Source organism: Amphibalanus amphitrite, unplaced genomic scaffold, assembly GCF_019059575.1.
Source record: "Amphibalanus amphitrite isolate SeventyFive unplaced genomic scaffold, NRLGWU_Aamphi_draft 001194F_arrow, whole genome shotgun sequence".
Classification (NCBI taxonomy): Eukaryota; Metazoa; Arthropoda; class Thecostraca; order Balanomorpha; family Balanidae; genus Amphibalanus; species Amphibalanus amphitrite.
The window spans coordinates 173,662-194,762 of record NW_024882688.1 but is presented as its reverse complement, the minus strand read 5'-3'; the positions used below and the strand labels follow the sequence as shown (position 1 = coordinate 194,762).

The following is a 21,101-nucleotide window of genomic DNA, read 5'->3' as shown; positions in this document are numbered from 1 at the left end:
GTCAAGGTCAGGTTAAAAAGGTCAAATTTTAAAGTTGATAGTTTTGCATAAAATGGGTATTGATTCGATGCAGCTCGTCACGGGGAGTCTAATGGTGGTCTTTTTTTGCGCTACGGGGTCTAGCATTGCTAAAAATTGAGTTTGAAAATTTGACGTCATCAATTTTGAACAGTTTTTTCGCTATAACTTCGCAAAAAAAGAGGTATCAATCTCAAATTTGGTATGTGGATAGAAGGCGGTAAGGACTATCATGTATATTCCGGTTTTTGCGAAATTCAAATTTTTGATTTATCGGCTATCATATTCAAAAAATATATTTGTTGATTTTTGGGGTCAAAATTCAAAAATTTCAAAAATCCGAGATAGCAGTTTTGTAGCCCTGTCAATTCTACAGCTTTTACGTATTTATCGTTTTTCTGTATTTGCAAAGCTATAGGCCTGACAGCTCTTCCCGCGAAACCCTTTTTTGGGTCGAAAACGGCAGAACATTACGTCACTCTGACGTCATTTCCGGCCAACCTATCATAGCCTTAGGAAAAATTCTTGGTCACAAAGTGTAAAATTGATGTCCGGGAGGGTACTGAAAGTTTGGTGACGATCGGCGCAGCGGTTCTGGAGATATATCGAAAAGTCTGGAAGGGGGGGGGGGGCAAAAAATAGCCCCCCTTCCCACCAGGGCGCGGGTTAAGTGTCTTAAATGAACCGCTATATTATAGCATTATCATGTTTCAATGGTTCAATAACACGCTTCATTACAGCGACACGTTTCACAGCTTGACGACCACATCTTCAGCAAGTGGACATGTAAAAATTATAGTTGCTTTGCTTATTTCCCAAAATATTTTAGCCAACAGATCGTGCACAGCAAAGCACTATAAGGTGCAGTTACTAGCTTCTAGCAGACACAGCTAAAATGTTTTTATAGGTGAGGTCTTTTCGGAATAATTGATCTAAGGCGGTTTGTTTGTTTGTTTGTTTGTTTACTTGTTTGATTGTTTTGTTGGGTTAGGCTCTTTCGGTCTACTGAGGCCATTTCAGAGCCGACAGAATGAAAGGCATTAGGGGAAGGCATTGGTCTGGGGCGGGCGAGCACCCTGGCGACCATAGGCGGCGGAACGGGGAGAGCACCGGGGCACCGTGCCCCCATTTGATTTTGGCATTTTAACATTAGCCCTATGGGCGTTGCATGGAAAGAGTGGGACCAAAAGTCGGCAGTGCCCCCCCCCCCCTTAATTGAAGGTGTTCCGCCGCTACTGTTGGCGACTCGTATATAATCTCGATTTCCTCAGTTTAGGGAGATCAGTTACAGTATCAGCCCAACGACGTTGTTTTCCATTTCAGCCGGGGCTAGGTCGAAGTCCGTCGTACATTGTATCGTATGATCTACCACAATGATGAGTTTCAAAGCATTGTTGAAGTCTGCAAGGGCGCTTTTTTCTTCAGTGGGACAATGCAGCCGAACTCAGCAGATGCCGAAGCCGGTCCCATCCAGGTACATTTGCTGCCATCTGTTGAGCTCTATGCAAACTATGAATGCGACGCCACGCCGCAATGTGGGACGTAAGCTCCCAGGTAGTCAGCATTTGCGAAGGACAAACCCGTCTTTGCGAAAGCGACTTTATGGCCGTTTGCGTGATCCATGAGATTCTGTCGCTCAAATTGCTACACGAGCAGCAGGTTATCATTGGGGAGTGACAGGTCTAAGTAGGTAGGCATCAATTTTAACAGCGCACGTACGAACAGCCAACACTTTGAAAGGTAGGTATGTGGCATGCGGCTTCAAGCAGTAATCGCCCCGTTACAAATATGATAACAGTATAAGCTTGCATAACAGTGTAAGCTTGCACAGTCCATGAGAGGGGAGCAGAACAGCTCATTTTAGACCAAGTTTTCCTGCCCGTTTTATTGCCAGATTTCGCCATAACCTGTACGAAAACGTCTAACCACAAATGAAATGTTAATAAATTGCAACAATTATCTTTACCCTGACAGATTAGCCAAACTGCCTGGCATGGTATTCCCGTACACAGGGAACATTAGTTTGGAGTGCTGTCTAGTGAATCACTTGATGATACTTCAACGCCGTGCCATCGTTCATTGCCGGACCTTTAAAACAATCCTACCGTTCTTCCGAAATTCCGCTTATTTGTGATTACATTATCCATCTCTCCACACCACATACGTCACTAGCCTTTCGTAAGGGCAGTTAGTGACTTCCTCTCTCTCTCTCTCTCCCTCTCTGACACTTCCTTTCTCCTCTTCCCTATCACCTGCTTTGCCCTACTCCGGCGGCGTATCGCCCTCCTCCGTCGGACTGGCCTCGTCCCCGGGGGCGCCCTCTGCGTCAGGGGCGTCTCCCTCGCCGACGGCGCCCCGCTCGTCGCCCTCCTCGGGCGTTTCACCGGCGCCCGGCTCGGCTCCCGCGTCTCCATCCGGCTTTTCAGTAACGTCCTCCTCGTCTAATTTAGCAGCCTCGTCTGCTTCTTCCTCCAGTTCGCCCTCCTCTTCCTCCTCTTCTTCGCCTTCCTCCTCGCCGCCCTCTTCCTCGTCGTCCTCAATGTCTCCCTGTTGAGGACAGGATGGAGGGAAGAGGAGGTCAGAGGAGGGATAGGCTAGAGTGAGCAGTCTGGACAGATGGCGACACTGCTACTGCTGCTGCGGGCGGGTAGGGTCCCAGCCAATGTGTAGAACGAAGCACTACTGACGAGGGCGCCACTCTGACTAGTTGGTGCTATGAAGAGCCGCTGAGAACCGATCGGAAATGCATTATGCTAAGATGCATTTCCATTCCATAAGGATGCATTTTAATAACACAAACAATTTTTTTTTCAACCACCACAAAAATACGAACAAAAAGACGCACTCCAATCAGTTAATGAAATGGAAAATACTGATGTTAAAATTAATGACTTAATCGTGCTAAGAAGCGCAACCATCAGCCAAATAAAAATGAAATTCAATGTTTGGCTCCTCAAATCAAACATCTTAGGTCCTCAGGCTCACTCTCATTCACCCTAAAAGTTCGTTTTATCGCCCCCACCCCTCCCCAACACTCACATCGATGACGAGTCCGGGCGGCGGCGGCGGCCGCGAGGACGGCAGCATGAACGGCACGTCCAGGTTCTGCTGGCCGGTGCCCATATAGCAGAAGCCGTGGTCGGTGGTGCCGAGACGGTGGTAGAACACGGCTCCCGGCCAGGTGTGGTTTCGGATTACCACCAGACGGCCGCCCTGGCAGCGGTTCACAGACCAAGCCGCTGTGGGGAGGAAAGGGGATGTTAGTACTCAGGGAGGGTGTCAGTGTCATGGGATAGGGGTGTCAGTGTCATGGGATAGGGGTGTCAGTGTCATGGGACAGGGGTGTCAGTGTCAGGGGGTTGGGGTGTCAGAACCCCGGCAAGGTGTGGTTTCGGATTACCACCAGACGGCCGCCCCGGCAGCGGTTCACAGACCACGCCGCTGAAGGGGCAGCGGGCGGACAGGCGTTAGAGCTGGGTAGCTCCTAGTTTGAGTAGGTACTTCTTACGACCGTCTTTCACTAGTCACATCTAGGGCATCGCCAACCACAACCGCTGACCGATGGCTGAAGTCTCGCAATCAGCAACCGAAATTCACATCTGACGGATGTGAACAGGATTTTCATGTCTGCAAGAGTACCACCTAAGAACGGATCGCTTCCCTTCGAACCTCCGAACAAGTAGGTATCTCACCTGTGAGCGGTCCATTGTATCTAAACGGGACTCTTTGTCTCTAAAATATACACTATGTATATCCTTATCTCTGAACGGGGTTTTCATTCCTAAACGAGCTTTTCATCTCTCTCATCGTTGGGCAGGTCCCTTCACGGGTCTCTCACCTCCCGCGGACGTGCCTCTCACCTTTGAAAGGGTCCTGTGAGAGAGGCTCCAGGAAGTCGATGGTGAGGTCTGCGTCGGCAGCAGTCCGCTTCATCGGATCAGAGGCGGGAACGCGCAGGTGGAAGTAGGACTCGAGCTGGTCCCCCTCCACAGAGCTCAGACCTGGGGTGAAGTCAGAGCGTCAGACGGTTGTTGGGAAACATTGGTAGACTGGTCCAGACAGAGTTTGAAGCGCGATATAGGTGTATAGCTGTAACGTTACAGTTTGCAACACAACATGTTCCAGAAATCGTATACCACGGACGAAATAGAATACCGTAAACCATTACTGCCGTCGGGAGGAAAAAAGCCGTAAGTCGCATTTTTATCGATTTTTCGTTTTTGATATCGTTGGAAAGCTCTTTTCATGATGCGTTTAATGGTACTGCTCAAATGTGTGTACACTCAAAAATGAAAATATTATATATAATATAAAAATTCAAAAACGGATTTGTTACATCAGGGATAGCAAAACACGCAGGAAGAAAGCCGTATCCTTAAATTCGGCAGATACGGCATTTATACAAAATTTCAAACAAAGAATGTGGAACTGATAAGGCAGGAAGAAAGCCGTATCTTGTAGATACGGCTTTTATTTGATGGTGGCCTATGAAATATGAGCCGAATCGTTGGTCCAGGCAGTTTGGAAGAAAGCCGTATCTACTCATTTAGCATGGCTTCGGCATATTCTGGACGGAACAGTTGAACATTTACACAAACATGCTACGTGATCGTAGCAATATGTGACCATTTATAGGGGAATTTTAATTGAAATAAAATAGGGAGTGAACTTGAGAAGTTTGAAGCCAACAAAACTTTGCCAGCTCGGTGGTGTCAGCAGGGTGCCGGGCATTCAGTATTTTGATGTGCTAACGCGCCAGTATAATCCGACCGTTCTTTTCCCCAGCTTCGTTTAAAATTCCAATAAGAAATACCCGACCTAGCCTCCCCATGATTAATTTGGCCTCCCTGTCCCCACCCCACAACCAAAATAGCATCATGTTAAGTTCGACCCGGTAATCATCATAGACATGCAGCTCGTAGCCGACACGCTTAGTACGACGACCTACAATCTTTGTCATAAAACCGTTGAAGATATAGTTGAATACCGTGAAAGGTCGATTGCTATTGCCAACATCGTCACATTCATTGTGATAATTGTGACCACGCCCATGTATCTTTGGGACGTCATCCCCTGTCACTTCCATTCCTGGTCAATGACTTTACCGTCTTCTTTCCGGCTCCCTGATACCCATGATGCTCAATCATATTGGAAACTTAGGCTACCTTGTAGCACCCACACAAGCCCAACATTGTCATATTCTATGGGCAGCTGCCCAGAGCCTACCAGCACAGCTGTGGCCGGTGGAGGATGCAGCAAGGGGTACTGAATAGCCCACTGCGCCGTTGCAGTAGGCGCTATAATCAGAGCCCTGTGAATACGAGTGCACATTGGGGGGGGGGGCCTTTTGAGGGTGCGTCCTCTAAAGGGCGTTCCCGCAGACGTGTGGAGCTCTCAGCAGTCTAGCGATCTCCGACAATGAGGCGGCATTTGCTTACACCCTCAGGCGCGGCAGTGCTGTCGCCCTAGATGTTTCGCACAGGCTTTGTAGATGCAGTTTCTTTACGGGAATTCCTGAAGTTCTTACACCATCCTCTATTTTGGTTCAGGAGCCGGGCGGTTCCGTGATTGTAGCTGCGCACCACGTGACTTAACAGCGTCCCTTTTCCGGGAACCTTGTGTCCAGCTAATCAGCAGCATTCCCACTCATCGTCTCTTGCCCCCTTGAAGTGCTTTGAGGTCTGCAGATCGACGATGGGAAACTACACTATCTCGGTTCTCTCGATATTGTCGCCGTGGCTCCGGCGCAGCGGCAGACCGGCACACTCATCTCTCCGAATATATCGGTGGCTCAGAATTAACTCTGGGGTCCAGTGTAATCGAAAATTGAAGAACCGTACAAAGGCAGCATGAGCATACGTGATTCCCCTTGTCGGTTGCAGGCACGTAGCCAGGATTTTGCTCAGGGAGGGGCCACAGATCGCGGCCTAGTGTCGTGCCCCTCCAGAAAAGGAAAACTCCTCGAATTTGGCCCACTATCTCTTGAGGTGTGGTGCAGCTGTGGTTATTTTTTTTTATTAAGTTTTATTTTATTTTTCGCCTTCAGAGGGGGTATGGCCCCTGTGCCCCCCCCTTGGCTACGTCCCTGGTCGGTTGGTCAAGCTGTCTTTTGATGGCACCCTGCGCAATCAGAATCCAAGAGCCTAAAGTTGCGACAATAATGCGATTATACAATACATGGATGATGTAGTTTAAAATGGGTATCATGTTTGTTTTGTATCGAGCGTTCTATTAAATATCCATACTTGAGAGCTGAAGCAGTGGAACGGAACCAGCAGCGGAACTGCTTTAGTACTTTTATGGACAAATATGTACTGTCAATACAAATGCACCGATGATACTGCTTTTTGACGACAATATGATTAAACAAAAATGGCGATAGGGTTTTAATCCCGATCGGTTAACCAATGTATCAGACATACGGCTTTTTTCATGACAGTATTGCTCAGGTGTCTCGTACGATGCGGCTTTCTTCCACGATACGGCTTTTTTCGTGAAAGAAAGATTCCGCAAACTCGGGGTTGAATTGGAAGAAAAAAAGTTTTTCGCCTTTTGCTTTTAGGTTAAAATAATTTCTCTTTTATAACCACTTTCATTGGATGTAAAATTTCTTTCCGATCACTGCAGTATGTTTTGTTTTGTTATTGAGCAAAGTTAACGAATTTTATAACAAAAAAACGCGTTTTTTGCCTCTCCTGAACAATTTTCAATTCGAAAAAGTGCCCCAGATACGGCTTTTTTCCTCCCGACGGCAGATTATTTGAAACCAATTAACCCTAAGCAAACCCTTTAATTTCAACTAAGTACGCAGGGCTTAGTACTGTTCTGACAGTGAGCTTAGTACTTTTGTCTACAATTTCAATAATTAATAACCATCGAGTTTAGGCAAATAGTCCCGAAAATTTGAGCCACAAAGGTGGGCGCTACTATTCCCACAACAATCATACAAATATTCATCACAGTTACACAACCTATGCACAATATACGTTTCAACAACTATACGGTACACACTCTTACCGAAGCTCCTTTTAAAAAGCCAAAACAACATCGTTGGCAAAATTACCCGCCGCCAGGTTAACCGTTAACCGTACCTTTGAATGACGGATTTTTGATGACGGTGCCGGAGGCAGTATACATCAGGGCCTTCCTCGGCACAATGGCGGTCTCGTGAAACAGCTGGTGGACGACGTACGCCAGTCGGTCCTCCTCCTTCACCACGGGCTGGGGAGGGGGAGGGACGGGATCGAGTTAGGAAGTGTCTATAGAAGTTAGTCAAAGCCAGTCGGTCCTCCTCCTTCATCACAGGCTGGGGAGGGGCGGGGTCGAGTGAGAGAGGGTCTACAGAGGTAATCAGAAGCCTGGCCAATTCAGAACAGATCAGGACTAGGTAGGGTGTTGGAGACAGACGAATGAAGAGCAGGCGCCACCCGGTACCTAACCGAGATAATAGTTCAAGAAACGTCGAGTTTCGGAGCTCAAGGATGACTGCAAGAACAACGTAACTTGCTTTACCGTTCTCTTTCTCTTTTTAATAGAAGTCCGTAATATGTAATAACCAAACTAGTGGAGCTATCAACCCGAGTGAGCATAGGTGACGCCTGAACTAGACCAATTGAGTACAATCTACACAAACCAGTTAACAACGTACCCCGAGAGCGGCGGCCTCCTCGTCCGGAGTGGAGCGGGTCGGACTGCCGGACGGGCCGGCGCCGTGGCCGGGACCGCCCTCGTAGTCGTGCGCCGGGTCGCCGGTGAAGCGGCCCCGCACCTTGCTGGCACCGGCCACCAGCTTGGGGTTGCAGTCCTGCAGCAGACTCCAGTGGCAGCCGTCGGTGCTGGCACAAACAGAACAGAGGTGAGATAAAGATTGTCAGGAAGTCAAACAAAGTACAAACATGACAGGGGAGGCAGACATACAACTAAGTGACATGAGGGACACAGCAGTAAGAGAAAAAGACGCACTCATTCGAACTCACCTGTAGAAATATTTCAGGTCACTGAGTACATCTTCTCCAACAGTTTGAGCCAAGAAGTAGTCTCCGTCCATGCCCATGATGCAGCCCAAGAACTTCATTTCCTTCGCCTTGTTGTCAGCCTGTAGTTTGGCGAGCGAGTTTTCCAGCATTGCTCGTTGTTCTACGTTGACGGACAAGCCATTGTAACAGCTGGTTATCTCGCTTGGTGTAAGCGCACCGATATCCATGGTGCGTTATGATAGTAGTGCTAAGGCTATTGAAATATCAAAATTTATCGAAATGGCTCACAAAGTTCGAAATCTGCTATTTGAAGCTGAATGCAGCGCGGCGAGTCAGACATGAAAAATTACAGGAAAATCGATGAAAGGCAAACTTGATTTTGAACATATTCGCAAAGAAGCTGCCGACTACCTCGTGTCATTCGGGCTGATGATCCTTCGAAAGGTGCATCTCATTCACCGATTCAAAAGGTATTCTAGCCCCAAATGTAATGTTTTACATCACAACAATGTTCTGTAGTAACGCAAAATGATTTAGATAACCCACAAATATGAGGCACAAGACAAGATAGATGCTGAGTGGTTGGAGAAAATAAATCTAGATCGATGAGGGCAAACACAAGTGACAGCCAATGACCACAAAACCACGGCAAACTTCCATACATTGCAAAACGAGCATGTTTATTTTTCCTCGTGCGATATTGCGACTCTTCTTTGCAACAATCAATGCAAGATACCGTACACAAGTGCGATAACCATTCCACTAACTCATATCGCCGACGCAAGGTAGGTGGTGACACTGATAACTGTGACGCTGACAGAGCTTCAAAATAAAGCTCAATTTCTAAAGTTGGTCTTCTTACAAACATCAATTATCTACAGAAGTCGAAGCAGCAAAGATAAGCCAACAAAGCGGCCTAGCGCAGAGGATAGTAAGAAACCAGACGCAAGCTAGCTCGCTTAAAGCTCGATATACATTTTTACTATTTACATAAGAGTCATAAACACTTGTGCATGAGTTTAGAATTTCAACTGGAAGCAAGGGCAGCGAGAATTTCAAACAAAACCAAGAGAATATGTTAAAAGTAAATGATATACACAATACTCATTTACTTCGGATATAATTGCGAAGTTCAAACTCTTTTAAAACTCGAACGTTAAATGTAAGATAAACAAACATTCCATATGTAGCCAATTATTGAAATATGTGAGCACTACAACATAACTATTATATAATTCCATAGATTCCCAACTATCACCGAATCAATGTCAAACAAATGCAGTTCACAAATAATAAATAAGCCAAATGGCAGTATGAAAATAACCTGTAAACGAATAATAATCACGCATGAACTTGAATTTATCATCAAACAAACACAACCGACGAAATGTTATCACTCTGAACTTGGCATTGTGTTCATCCTACATACAAACACTAGCTACAACTAAACTATCACATTCAGCCATAATATAACTACATGGTAATAAAAACTGCACTAAACCAACCCTGTGTCGCAGTTAGGAATCCCTTTCCAATCCACTTAACCACGCTCCTTTCTGAACACATCACTGACCAGGGTAAAAGGAGCAGCCAACCATTATAAGCAGCCAATCGACACTGCTCTTCAGTTGCTCAGAGAAGTAACTATACAGGACAGTTCATCACAAACAGCCAGTCGAACTTCAAATGCAGCAGTACGACACCAGTGGTGATTGATACGTGATGATGGTGACTGGTGAGGGTGATTGTGATAATGGTGATGATATGACTATGATGAACTGTGATTGCAATATATCACTTTGATCATGACAGTGATGCATCATTAGTTATTGATGAGCAGTATCGATCGTATGAATTCGATAGTATTTGATATGAGATTGAATCACCGATATTCATAGCATTTTTTCTCAACTGCAATCCCTTGCATATCTCTTCCCAGTTAGTTCGAGGCACCATCAGGCAAAATCTCACTCTGACCGAGATCTCCTCGAATTGGCGTCAGCAATCTGATTTCTGACCTATCTCTTAGACGAAAGACCAGTCAACCGACCTTTGGCCACTCAGTGAACAAGCTCTTCGATCGGTGTCACTTCCAGACGAAACCGAACACCCTCCCCGCTAATGGACGGAATGAATATAAACATCCCACATCCAACGGAGCTATCACCCCGAATCGAGCTCAATCTCTCTGGTTGTACTCACGAGCATAGCGCCCATATAATGACGCATAAACCCTAGTGAAACATCTCACCGCTGTGACTGATGAGTCGAAGTAACAGCGCTACCCAACTGCCTTCGCTGAGGACGCGGGTGCGGCCGCGGTACAGCCTAGTCTTACGCAAGGCCCGGTGAAGATGTGGTAGATCTAGCGGGCAGGCGTGTGCTACACCTCTATACCGACGTTTGTAGCCGGCTTGCCCTTCTGTTCCATAATCTTTTCTATCTTGAGGTCGGCTTTGGCCGTTTGTGTGTGCCACACCAGAACCTGGTGAAAAGGTGGTGAGGTTGCTGTCAGCGATCAGAACTGCGGAAATCTAAGGCAACAGCATTACAAGGCACTCATCGTGTCAGTGTTATGGTCCGCGACGAGATTGCTAAAATTGTCTTTCCCGAACAATTATCAGGTTAACAGTCACAAGAGGTTACACTTATCAACAGAGACATAACCTCTTCTGCTTATCTATAGTACAGACACATCAAACCATTCAGCCCAGCATAAGATGATGCTGAGTTGAAGTTTGTTCACCAGCTCACAGCAGCACTTCAAGAGCTTTTGGAGCAGGGCTTTCGCATTTCCCAGTAATATTTGCAGAGGACCGTCACATGAAAAAAAATAGTTAACCATAACAAAAAAATGAAACGATTCAAAGAAAGTCCCACCAAGCGTCAACCAGCCCCCCCCCCCCCACACACACACACACAAACACATCGGTCCATGCGTACCCACCTTTGTACAAAGGTCTGCTTTGACCTCGAGGTCATCCAGGGTGACCCCCATTTGTGTAAGCAGGTCCGTCTCCAGAAAGCCGCGCTGGGACTCAATGGAGAACGAGGCGGTAGGGTGGTTTAGCACCAGTCTGGGGGAAATACAAGAGAACTGTGAAACATGCGGGAACATGAGCTGGGAGCCGTGTTGAAAGTGGGTGTTCGTCTTTTAAGACTGCACCACGATTGGAGGCAAACTTAGTCCCGTAGTCAATAGTATGTAATACATGTTTTATGAGCAAGTTTTTTAACCCGCGCCCTGGTGGGGTCTGTTTATAACGCGACCTGGGGTGGGGGGGGGCTATTTTTTGCCCCCCCCTCGTATCTCCGAAACTACTGGACGGATCTGCAAAATTCAAACGGCGTTCGAAAAACCTGTCAAATTTGTCGAAGGAAACCAAATTTCATTGACCTCGGGGTCACCGATGACGTCACAGGTCAGGTCAAAGATGAAATGTTTCACCGTTCACGGGTCTTCTAGGGAATGCGCTGTAACACCGAGGAAAACGCATTTTGTCGAGAATCAGCGGTAGGGCGTCAGTTGCCTAGTAGATATGTTGCTATTAGAGGTCACTAGCAATACCAGGTCAGGTCACAGGTCAGGTCACCAAGGGTCACAGGTCAGGTCACATGAGCCCAACTTTACTAAGGTTGTGTGATACATGTTTTATGGCCAATTTTTCATTTCCAACTCAATGGTGTTGGTTATAAGACTATCAGGTACGGCTTAGGTCACTTTCTGGTGAAGTTCAGATCAAGGTCAGGTCAAGGTCAGGCCAAAAAAGGTCAAATTTAAAGTTGATAGTTTTGCATAAAATGGGTATTGATTCGATGCAGCTCGTCACGGGGAGTCTAATGGTGGTCTTTGTTTTGCGCTACGGGGTCTAGAATTGCTAAAAATTGAGTTTGAAAATTTGACGTCATCAATTTTGAACAGTTTTTTCGCTATAACTTCGCCAAAAAAAGAGGTATCAATCTCAAATGTGGTATGTGGATGGAAGGCGGTAAGGACTATCACATATATTCCGGTTTTGGTGAAATTCAAAAAACTTTTTGGATTTTTCGATTATTATATCCAAAAAATCTATTTTTTGATTTTTGGGGGTCAAAATCCAAAAATTTCTAAAATCCGAGATAGCAGTTTTGTAGCCCTGTCCAATCTACAGCTTTTATGTCTTTATCATTTTTCTGTATTTGCAAAGCTATAGGCCTGACAGCTCTTCCCGCGAAACCCTTTTTTGGGTCGAAAACGGCAGAACATGACGTCACTCTGACGTCATTTCCGGCCAACCTATCATAGCCTTTGGAAAAATTTTTCCAAAATTTTTTCCAAATCCGGGAGGGTACTGAAAGTTTGGTGACGATCGGCGCAGCGGTTCTGGAGATATATCGAAAAGTCTGGAGGGGGGGGGGCAAAAAATAGCCCCCCCCCCACCAGATCGCGGGTTAAATGTGTGAAAACTAGGTTCATTGAGAATATCCGTAACAGATCAACTACTTTCTCACAGCAACGTTCCAACTCAACCCCTCCTTCCTCCCCCCTCTCCGCAGCGTGCCCAACTCACCGCACATTAACGGCGAATCCGGCCATATCGGTGGCGAAGGCCCGGTCCGGTCTCCACGGGGTCAGCCAGCCGGTGACGCGTCCGTTATCGACCAGGGGTCGCTCCACCATCACACCCCCGACCAGACCCACGGGCCACACGCCGACTGACTGGATGTCGCGCATCTGCGGAGAAAGTGAGAGCTCAGGCGAGGCTGAGCGTAATACACAACTGGCGTGTACATAGTTAAGGGCCCACAGGTCACGCCGACCGACTGGATGTCGCGCATCTGGGGATGGAGGCGAGAGACTAGTCAGGAGAAGCTGAGCGCAGATTAGGCAATAGGCATACCCCACACCATACGCACAACTGGCATGCAGTTGGGTGTCACAGGTAGCACGGCTCACACCGACCGACTGGATGTCACGCATCTGGGAGGGGAGAGGGGTCAGGCGAGGCTGAGCGCAACACACAACTGGTGTGCGGTTGGGCGTTACAAGTCACACCGACCGACTGGATGTAGCACATCTGGGCAAGGGGGGATAAGGCCGTAGATCAGACATCATGTGTCACACACAACTGGCGTCCAGTTAGACTCGGCACACAGGTCACACCGACTGACTGGATGTGGCGCATCAGCTAGGGTGGGAGGAGAGGGAGCGGGCGGTCAGGCAGGGCTGGGTGGGGTGGGGATCGGTCATGTGTCAGATACCCGGTAAGGTGTCGAACAGCCAAACGTTCACAGACTCAAAGACAGGACGTTACTGTTCGCCACGTCCCATCGCAAAGTCAGACCACTCTTATTGCCACAGGCAGGGTGTCATAACAGATTAGTGCTTTCAAGGAACAGGTCACACGCTCTGACAGACTGCAGGTAAATAGGTATGTCCCGTATATGACAGAGAGTAGGGGTAGGCAGACAACTCGGCTTGGGGATCGTTACTTTCACAAAAGTTCCATTTAGAACAGCATATGCTCAGAATTGACGCATGTTGAGAATCACAGGATTGACATCACAACTGACACTCAAGAATGAAGCATCAGCCATCAACCAGCAAACCCGTCCAAACTGACACTCCCTCAGACCGATTCCAGGACAAATCTTCGTATGGCATTTCTTCGTCGCGCAATTCTTCGTCCGCATTTCTTCGTCCGCAAATCTTCGTCGGCGCATTTATTCGTGTCGCATTACTTCGTCTCGCATTTCTTCGTAGGTGCAAAAATTCGTAGCGCATTTCTTCGTATCCGCATTTCTTCGTCGGCGCATTTCTTCGTCAAGCATTTTTTCGTCCACGCATTTCTTCGTCTACGCAACTCTTCGTCCGCATTTCTTCGTCCACGCAAATCTTCGTCTGCGCAAATCTTCGTCCGCAAATCTTCGTCTCCGCAAATCTTCGTCCGCAAATCTTCGTCCGCATTTTTTCGTCCACGCATTTCTTCGTCTACGCAAATCTTCGTCCGCATTTCTTCGTCCACGCAAATCTTCGTCCCCGCAAATCCTCGTCCGCAAATCTTCGTCCGCAAATCTTCGTCCGCAAATCTTCGTCCGCAAATCTTCGTCCGCAAATCTTCGTCCGCAAATTTTCGTCCGCATTTTTCGTCCACGCATTTCTTCGTCCAATCAAATCTTCGTCCGCAAATCTTCGTCCGCAAATCTTTGTCTGCGCTATCTTCGTCTCCGCAAACACTCGTCCACAAATATGGTTCAATAAAACCATGAAGAAATATCAGACAGTCAAGTGAATGACGAATTTGATGCATCGAATGGATGGTCGAAACTTTTGAAGTCAGGTAGATGAGGTCAGTCAGGTGAAGCTATTGTATTTGGAGCCGACAATTGTAACATTCCATATCATTTGTGTCCCGGACATTCTTTTTTTCGCGGTCGTTGAATGACAATATAATCTTTTGTACCCTCGCCGGCATAGGCGGCGGAACGGGGAGGGCACCGGGGCACCGTTCCCCTCTTTAATTTTGGCCCTATGCCCTAGCCCAATGGGCGTTGCATGGAAAGCATATTGGACCAAAAGTCGGCAGTGCCGTGTCCCCCTTAATTGAAGATGTTCCGCCGCTACTGCCCGCCGGACCTATTTGTTTTCTACGGTACACGCCGGCCGAGGGGGCGGGTTACGACCCCCCCCCCCCCCCCATCGCCGTTTCGTCACTGGTGGAGCTAGCGCGTCGCGGAAAAAACGAGCGTGTGCGCCGTTACGAGCCGCAGAGATTAAAACCCGATTTTAAGGCCTTCTAGGTCAGGGGTCGGCATACGGCCCGCGGGCCGGATCCGGCCAGGTGGGTGACGGTTGGATCCGGCCCGCGACCAGCTGACGTCCGGCCCGTAGCTGTTATCAGCGACTTACATCGTGTTCCGGCCCGCGGTTCCTTCATAAATCGACTCCGATATAAAAGTTACTTCAGTGCTTTGGCACAACAGTTCTTCCTTCGCACACTTCATGAGTTTATAAACACCATTTGCGGGTGTTTTTGTCTAATTCTACTTCTAGACAAAACTTGCAACGGTAAGATTTGGTCAGCAGCTTTTGCGCGCAGCATCAACGACTGCTGCAGCTGCGTGCACTTGGCGGCTTCACGTGGTCTACTCGCTTAAAGGGACCCTCCCACCTTCAAAAAAGTTAATGAATTGGCATGAAAGTGATGTCGCTCGGTTCAGAAAGAGCAAAAACGAATTTCTACCAAATTTCATCGAAAAATATTCACCGGTTTTCAAGATATTAGACTTTTACTTTTGTTTACTTTTTGGGATCTCCGCTGTTCCTAGCGACTTTATTTGAAAGCGCGGCATTTGTTGCGCGCAAAGCAGCATATACCACCGCGTGCTACAAAACGTTTTAGTCAAACATTTAACGGACGTTCGAAAGCCTCATGACGTCATCAGATTCCCGTAATGGTTAAGAGATAGGGACCACGCTGGTCCCACCCTGCAACTAAAGGGAAGAAATTTCTTGAACACCATAAAGCTGCGGGGGTTGCGACCAGGATAAATGGTGGTTTCTGAGCCTGGCCGCAAACTTGGCTATCTCAACTCAAAACTAATGTTAAGGTGGGAGGGTCCCTTTAACCTTCCAGGCGGTGTGTGTGTGGGGGGGGGGGGACGGGCCGGAACACGATGTAAGTCGCTGATACCAGCCGCGGGCCGGACGTCAGATGGTCGCGGGCCGGATCCAACCGTCACCCACCTGGCCGGATCCGGCCCGCGGGCCGTATGCCGACCCCTGACCTAGAAGGCCTTAAAATCGGGTATTAATCTCTGCGGCTCGTAACGGCGCACACGCTCGTTTTTTCCGCGACGCGCTAGCTCCACCAGTGACGAAACGGCGATGGGGGGGGGGGGTCGTAACCCGCCCCCTCGGCCGGCGTGTACCGTAGAAAACAAATAGGTCCGGCGGGCAGTAGCGGCGGAACATCTTCAATTAATGGGGAAACGGCACTGCCGACTTTTGGTCCAATATGCTTTCCATGCAACGCCCATAGGGCTACTGTTAAAAGGCCAAAATTAAAGAGGGGAACGGTGCCCCGGTGCCCTCCCCGTTCCGCCGCCTATGCCGGCGAGGGTACAAAAGATAATATTGTCATTCAACTACCGCGAAAAAAAGAATGTCCGGGACACAAATGATATGGAATGTTACAATTGTCGGCTCCAAATACAATAGCTTCACCTGACTGACCTCATCTACCTGACTTCAAAAGTTTCGACCATCCATTCGATGCATCAAATTCGTCATTCACTTGACTGTCTGATACTTCTTCATGGTTTTATTGAACCACACTTGTGGACGTCGTCCACAAGTGTGGTTCAATAAAACCATCGAGTGTTTGCGGAGACGAAGATAGCGCAGACAAAGATTTGCGGACGAAGATTTGCGGACGAAGATGTGATTGGACGAAGAAATGCGTGGACGAAAAATGCGGACGAAAATTTGCGGACGAAGATTTGCGGACGAAGATTTGCGGACGAAGATTTGCGGGGACGAAGATTTGCGTGGACGAAGAAATGCGGACGAAGATTTGCGTAAACGAAGAAATGCGTGGACGAAAAAATGCGGACGAAGATTTGCGGACGAAGATTTGCGGGGACGAAGATTTGCGGACGAAGATTTGCGCAGACGAAGATTTGCGTGGACGAAGAAATGCGGACGAAGATTTGCGTAGACGAAGAAATGCTTGGACGAAAAAATGCTTGACGAAGAAATGCGCCGACGAAGAAATGCGCATACGAAGAAATGCGCTACGAATTTTTGCACCTACGAAGAAATGCGAGACGAAGTAATGCGACACGAATAAATGCGCCGACGAAGATTTGCGGACGAAGAAATGCGGACGAAATATTGCGCGACGAAGAAATGCCATACGAAGATTTGTCCGGTTACGCCTCCGAAGATTTGCGGGGACGAAGATTTGCGTGGACGAAGAAATGCGGACGAAGATTTGCGTAGACGAAGAAATGCGTGGACGAAAAAATGCGGACGAAGATTTGCGGACGAAGATTTGCGGGGACGAAGATTTGCGGACGAAGATTTGCGCAGACGAAGATTTGCGTGGACGAAGAAATGCGGACGAAGATTTGCGTAGACGAAGAAATGCTTGGACGAAAAAATGCTTGACGAAGAAATGCGCCGACGAAGAAATGCGCATACGAAGAAATGCGCTACGAATTTTTGCACCTACGAAGAAATGCGAGACGAAGTAATGCGACACGAATAAATGCGCCGACGAAGATTTGCGGACGAAGAAATGCGGACGAAATATTGCGCGACGAAGAAATGCCATACGAAGATTTGTCCGGTTACGCCTCAGACCACACTCACCTCAGTGAACAGCTCCAGGCTGTACGTGTTATCGTCGTCGGCGAAATACACCACTCCGTTGGCGTCGACAATCTCCAGGTTTTCCCGGAGCCAGGACAGCGCCGCGTTACGCTGGAGCACGCCGCGGGGCTTCTTCCAGCGCGGGTCCTGCCGGGAAGGAGAGGGGAAGGAGGTCAGAGGGGATGCAGAAGACTAAAGGGAGATACAAGAGTAAGAGTTCATGGTGGCATGAAGGTCAGTTCAAGCAATGCTCCAGCATTGGCACTGAGCAAAACGAACATTGAGTCGATTGGAAAATTATCCAGGTTTAAGTTATTAAGCATGTTTGCTGTTTTTATACAGGTTCATGGTACGAACGTAAATAGTTTCAGTTTTTATTTTATCTCAACAACCTACAACGCCAAGCGTCAGCACTCAGCTGCGCACACTTCCACCTCATTCCTCTCTCTTTCCCATCTTCAGTCTCAGTACCTCGCCTCTCTACCTCAGCCCACGCTTCTCTATTATCAGCCCACGCCTCTCCACCCGCAGCCCGAGCCTCCAGTGCCCTCTCACAGCGTACCTTGGGCTGCAGTTTGAGCTCCGGTGGCGTGGCCACACTGAGGTGTGTGTAGACGAGCCCGGAGCGGCGCAGCAGACGGCTCACCAGCTCCGACTTGTGGTCGGCGTCCTCCACTATCAACCAGTGCAGGTTCGGCACGTGCAGCAGCGTGTTGGATAATCTGAGGGAGGGAGACGGCTTATGTAAGTGGAGATGGTCATGGTGATTTGTGGGTGTTTATGGCACCTCCAGACTAAAGAGTGCAGAGGACGTCTGCTGCCTGCATCGGCGCCCATGTACAAGCAGCGGGCGATAGGAGATGGACGATGGAGTTTCATGACTTTATAATATTTTTGGATGCATTTCAGATTATTAGTTCAAAACTAAGTTGGGAAATGCGTCGAATAAGCACTAGATTATTTGCTAGGCTCGAAACGACATGTTTTTCAGTTGCTCTGGCATGCTTCCAGATATATCACAATACAAAACTAAAATCCTCATAGTTAACAGTCAAATCACCATTTCAGAGCCACTCCACAAATTCCAAGCACCCACTCGACAGGACACACTGCTTTTACCCCGCCATCTCCTAGAGACATACCTGACCAGGTCGGCCTTCTGAGTCGGGATGGCGTGCGTGGGAGTCACCACAAAGATGGTGGGCAGGTCGGGGTGACGCCAGTGGGCCGGCGCACTGCCCAGCCGCGTCAGCTGGCGACGCATCTCCGACGCCTGACGATAGCGACACATGTCCAATGGATGCTCAATGGAGGCCAGGAAAGTTGCAAGGTCATGGTTGGATTCGATGGATGTCGATAGGGTCCATGGATGTTAAATAAACTATGTTTAGTTAGTTACTCAAAAAATAAGAGCTTCAGTGAAGCTGTAGATGGTATGGCTTATAAAAATGAACAACAAATATCCACTATCAGAAAGAAATGGAGAGCAATCAAAATTTACCACTTTCCTTGTATCTACCTATTATTCTTGTCAGCCAGCATGCATAGCGGCCACACAACATAGTAAGCTTGAAGTCCAGCAGACTGATTGAAACAAAATGAGACTGAAGCATGAATGGGTTTACAACGCACCTGCAGTCGCATGGCGTACAGCTCCTTGGCCACCCTCTCCTCCCACTGGTCAGAGTGTGGGTGGCCAGAACCCTCCAGCAGCCGCACTCCAGCTGGAACAGAGGCCATTCAGGTCAGTTTACATGATGATGCATATTGCTCAACAAATCTAGGTTCCTACCTTGTGGTTCACAGGTAAATAAAAACCTGGATGTAATGTCACATGAAAGAGCAAGTAAAGACCAAAATTCAAGCCATTGGCAAATGGCATGGTGCACTTTACATGCAATAAAATTTCATTGATGCAATGATACACATTATTTTGTTCAATTTAACATGAAAAGCAGTAAACATTAAGATTGGAATCAAATGAAGTTCTGCACCTGATCTGAAGATGTTGATCAATAAGTACCTACCTAATTGAAACCAGAGGAGATAAAATGCCACCAGGCATAGCAGGAGAATGAGGCTATTTCTCCGTCTCAGTGCAGCTGATATTTGCCGGAGAGACATCTTGGTTGCTTGCGGTATGGTACTTGTTGTCGACCCCTGGCCTGGAATCTGGACGACTTGAACTGTTGGGAAAGGAGCACAATGGTCAGAACACACAGGCCACGGCAGAATCTCTTCATACCTGATTATTCTATGCCTTTCAGGCTCCCTGCAGCCTGCATTACATAATCTCATACCTGATGTGGGCACTGAATAGACACCTTGTCTATGCCAGCCCAACCGATTAAGCCTAAACCTTAACCTAATTTGTTGAGAAACAAACTATAACAATGCTCATACTAACATTATAACAAAATACCTATTCAAATTACAAATATCATGTGATAGTTTAAGACTCAGGCATTGGTAAACTGATCATATATTTATGCCCAGGGATCATGAGCATCAATTTCTGCTGTTGTAGCCGACCAGTGTCCAAGGCCCAAGCATAACAAATCTACCTCCACCTTTGTGGTGAGCTTGACCCATGGTGTCTATTTTGACTCCCAAAGCCAAGCTGGAGAGGGATTGAGAGAGCTCAGGCACCCGCAAGGCTGTAGAAATGGAAGCTCATGCGGATGATTTTTATAACTTCAGTCAGAACCTTTTGAATGGAAGAATTCACAAGGACAGAACTGTCTTCTCTGTCTTCTGCCAAGCAGAGCTTGTTGTGCTGGCCCTACCCTCTAATCAAAAAACTCCTGGTCTATGAAAGAATTTGGGAGTAAATTCACTCGTAATTGTTTTATATACTCTCATTTTTAGAAGCATTTTAAAGAGCTTGGAATTAAACAAAACAATTTCACAAAAATCTGAAGGACACTTGCTCACCAGATTCAAGACATATAAAAAGTAACCACCAGATTGCGCAAATAACTCTGGTATTTCAGTATTAATATATTGACTTACAGCGCCCACTAGGACGAGAAATATATCAAAAAATGAATGAAACCTCGCTTCAAGGGGCTTCAAGCAAAAGCTTCAAGATCACGGAGAGCTCCAAGACAATGTTTTGTCGTGTTCTAAGAACCACGCATGAATGTTTGCGCAGCCACCTTCATCCAGTCACACAGTTGACACACAGCCACACAACTGTGTGGCTGACACACAGTTGCTGAACTACAGAACACTATTTTTATGTCGCATTTGCGTCATTTGCGTCCTTATCGTAAATTTGGTAGCAAAGTTGACTGAGAATCAAGCGAAAATAGAGTGAAGGAAAATCCCTAATTAGTGCGATATTTTTCGCCCAGTGTTACCGCCATCAATAACAGCAGTCTCTGGTCGTGTCGTAGTTTCTATGGCCTTGGTCGTGTCAACTGTCAGTGATAAGCAGGAGAATACCGTGAAAGTTTTGTCGCTCTACACTGCTTTTACGCCAGTTTTTCATAAAAATCGAGTGACAGTGAGTCATTGGTCCGAAGCTGAGCCAAGCCTAGGGCAAAAACCGTAAAAGTAGAATAGACGTAACAGGTGCCGTAACAGTTCGCAGCAGTGTTCGCCATGGGCCGGGCCAGCCCAATGGGCCATGGGCTGGGCTGGGCTACGGGCTGGGCTGGGCTCTCAAATATGAAGGATTGATGGGCTGTGGATGGGCTGGGCCAAGAACTGTAAAGTGGAGTCAGGGGTTCGCGATTGAGACAAAAACT

At 47.6% G+C, this 21,101-nt stretch overlaps 2 protein-coding genes across 6 annotated transcripts; both read right to left on the bottom strand.

Annotated features, from left to right (window-relative positions):
- Positions 1 to 1,888: 1,888 nt before the first annotated feature.
- On the bottom strand, positions 1,889 to 8,653 carry LOC122371013 (radial spoke head protein 9 homolog). The gene is made up of 6 exons (XM_043347051.1): positions 7,995 to 8,653; positions 7,667 to 7,853; positions 7,110 to 7,239; positions 3,879 to 4,019; positions 3,058 to 3,257; positions 1,889 to 2,565 (listed from the first exon to the last, which is right to left on the bottom strand). Exons 1-6 carry the CDS (start codon positions 8,219 to 8,221, stop codon positions 2,281 to 2,283), a joined length of 1,170 nt encoding a protein of 389 aa, XP_043202986.1. The 5' UTR covers positions 8,222 to 8,653; the 3' UTR covers positions 1,889 to 2,280.
- Positions 8,654 to 8,657: 4 nt separating this feature from the next.
- On the bottom strand, positions 8,658 to 20,550 carry LOC122371012 (galactosylgalactosylxylosylprotein 3-beta-glucuronosyltransferase I-like). 5 transcript variants are annotated; one of them, XM_043347048.1, is made up of 9 exons: positions 20,362 to 20,550; positions 19,377 to 19,535; positions 18,982 to 19,073; positions 18,492 to 18,622; positions 17,912 to 18,071; positions 17,350 to 17,496; positions 12,545 to 12,708; positions 10,942 to 11,071; positions 8,658 to 10,479 (listed from the first exon to the last, which is right to left on the bottom strand). In XM_043347048.1, exons 2-9 carry the CDS (start codon positions 19,471 to 19,473, stop codon positions 10,378 to 10,380), a joined length of 1,023 nt encoding a protein of 340 aa, XP_043202983.1. In that variant the 5' UTR covers positions 19,474 to 19,535; positions 20,362 to 20,550; the 3' UTR covers positions 8,658 to 10,377. The 5 variants fall into 5 exon arrangements, with proteins under 5 accessions (XP_043202983.1, XP_043202985.1, XP_043202981.1 ...); XM_043347050.1 differs by having other exon boundaries at positions 20,508 to 20,528; XM_043347046.1 differs by having other exon boundaries at positions 20,284 to 20,441.
- Between the last annotated feature and the right edge of the window lie 551 nt (positions 20,551 to 21,101).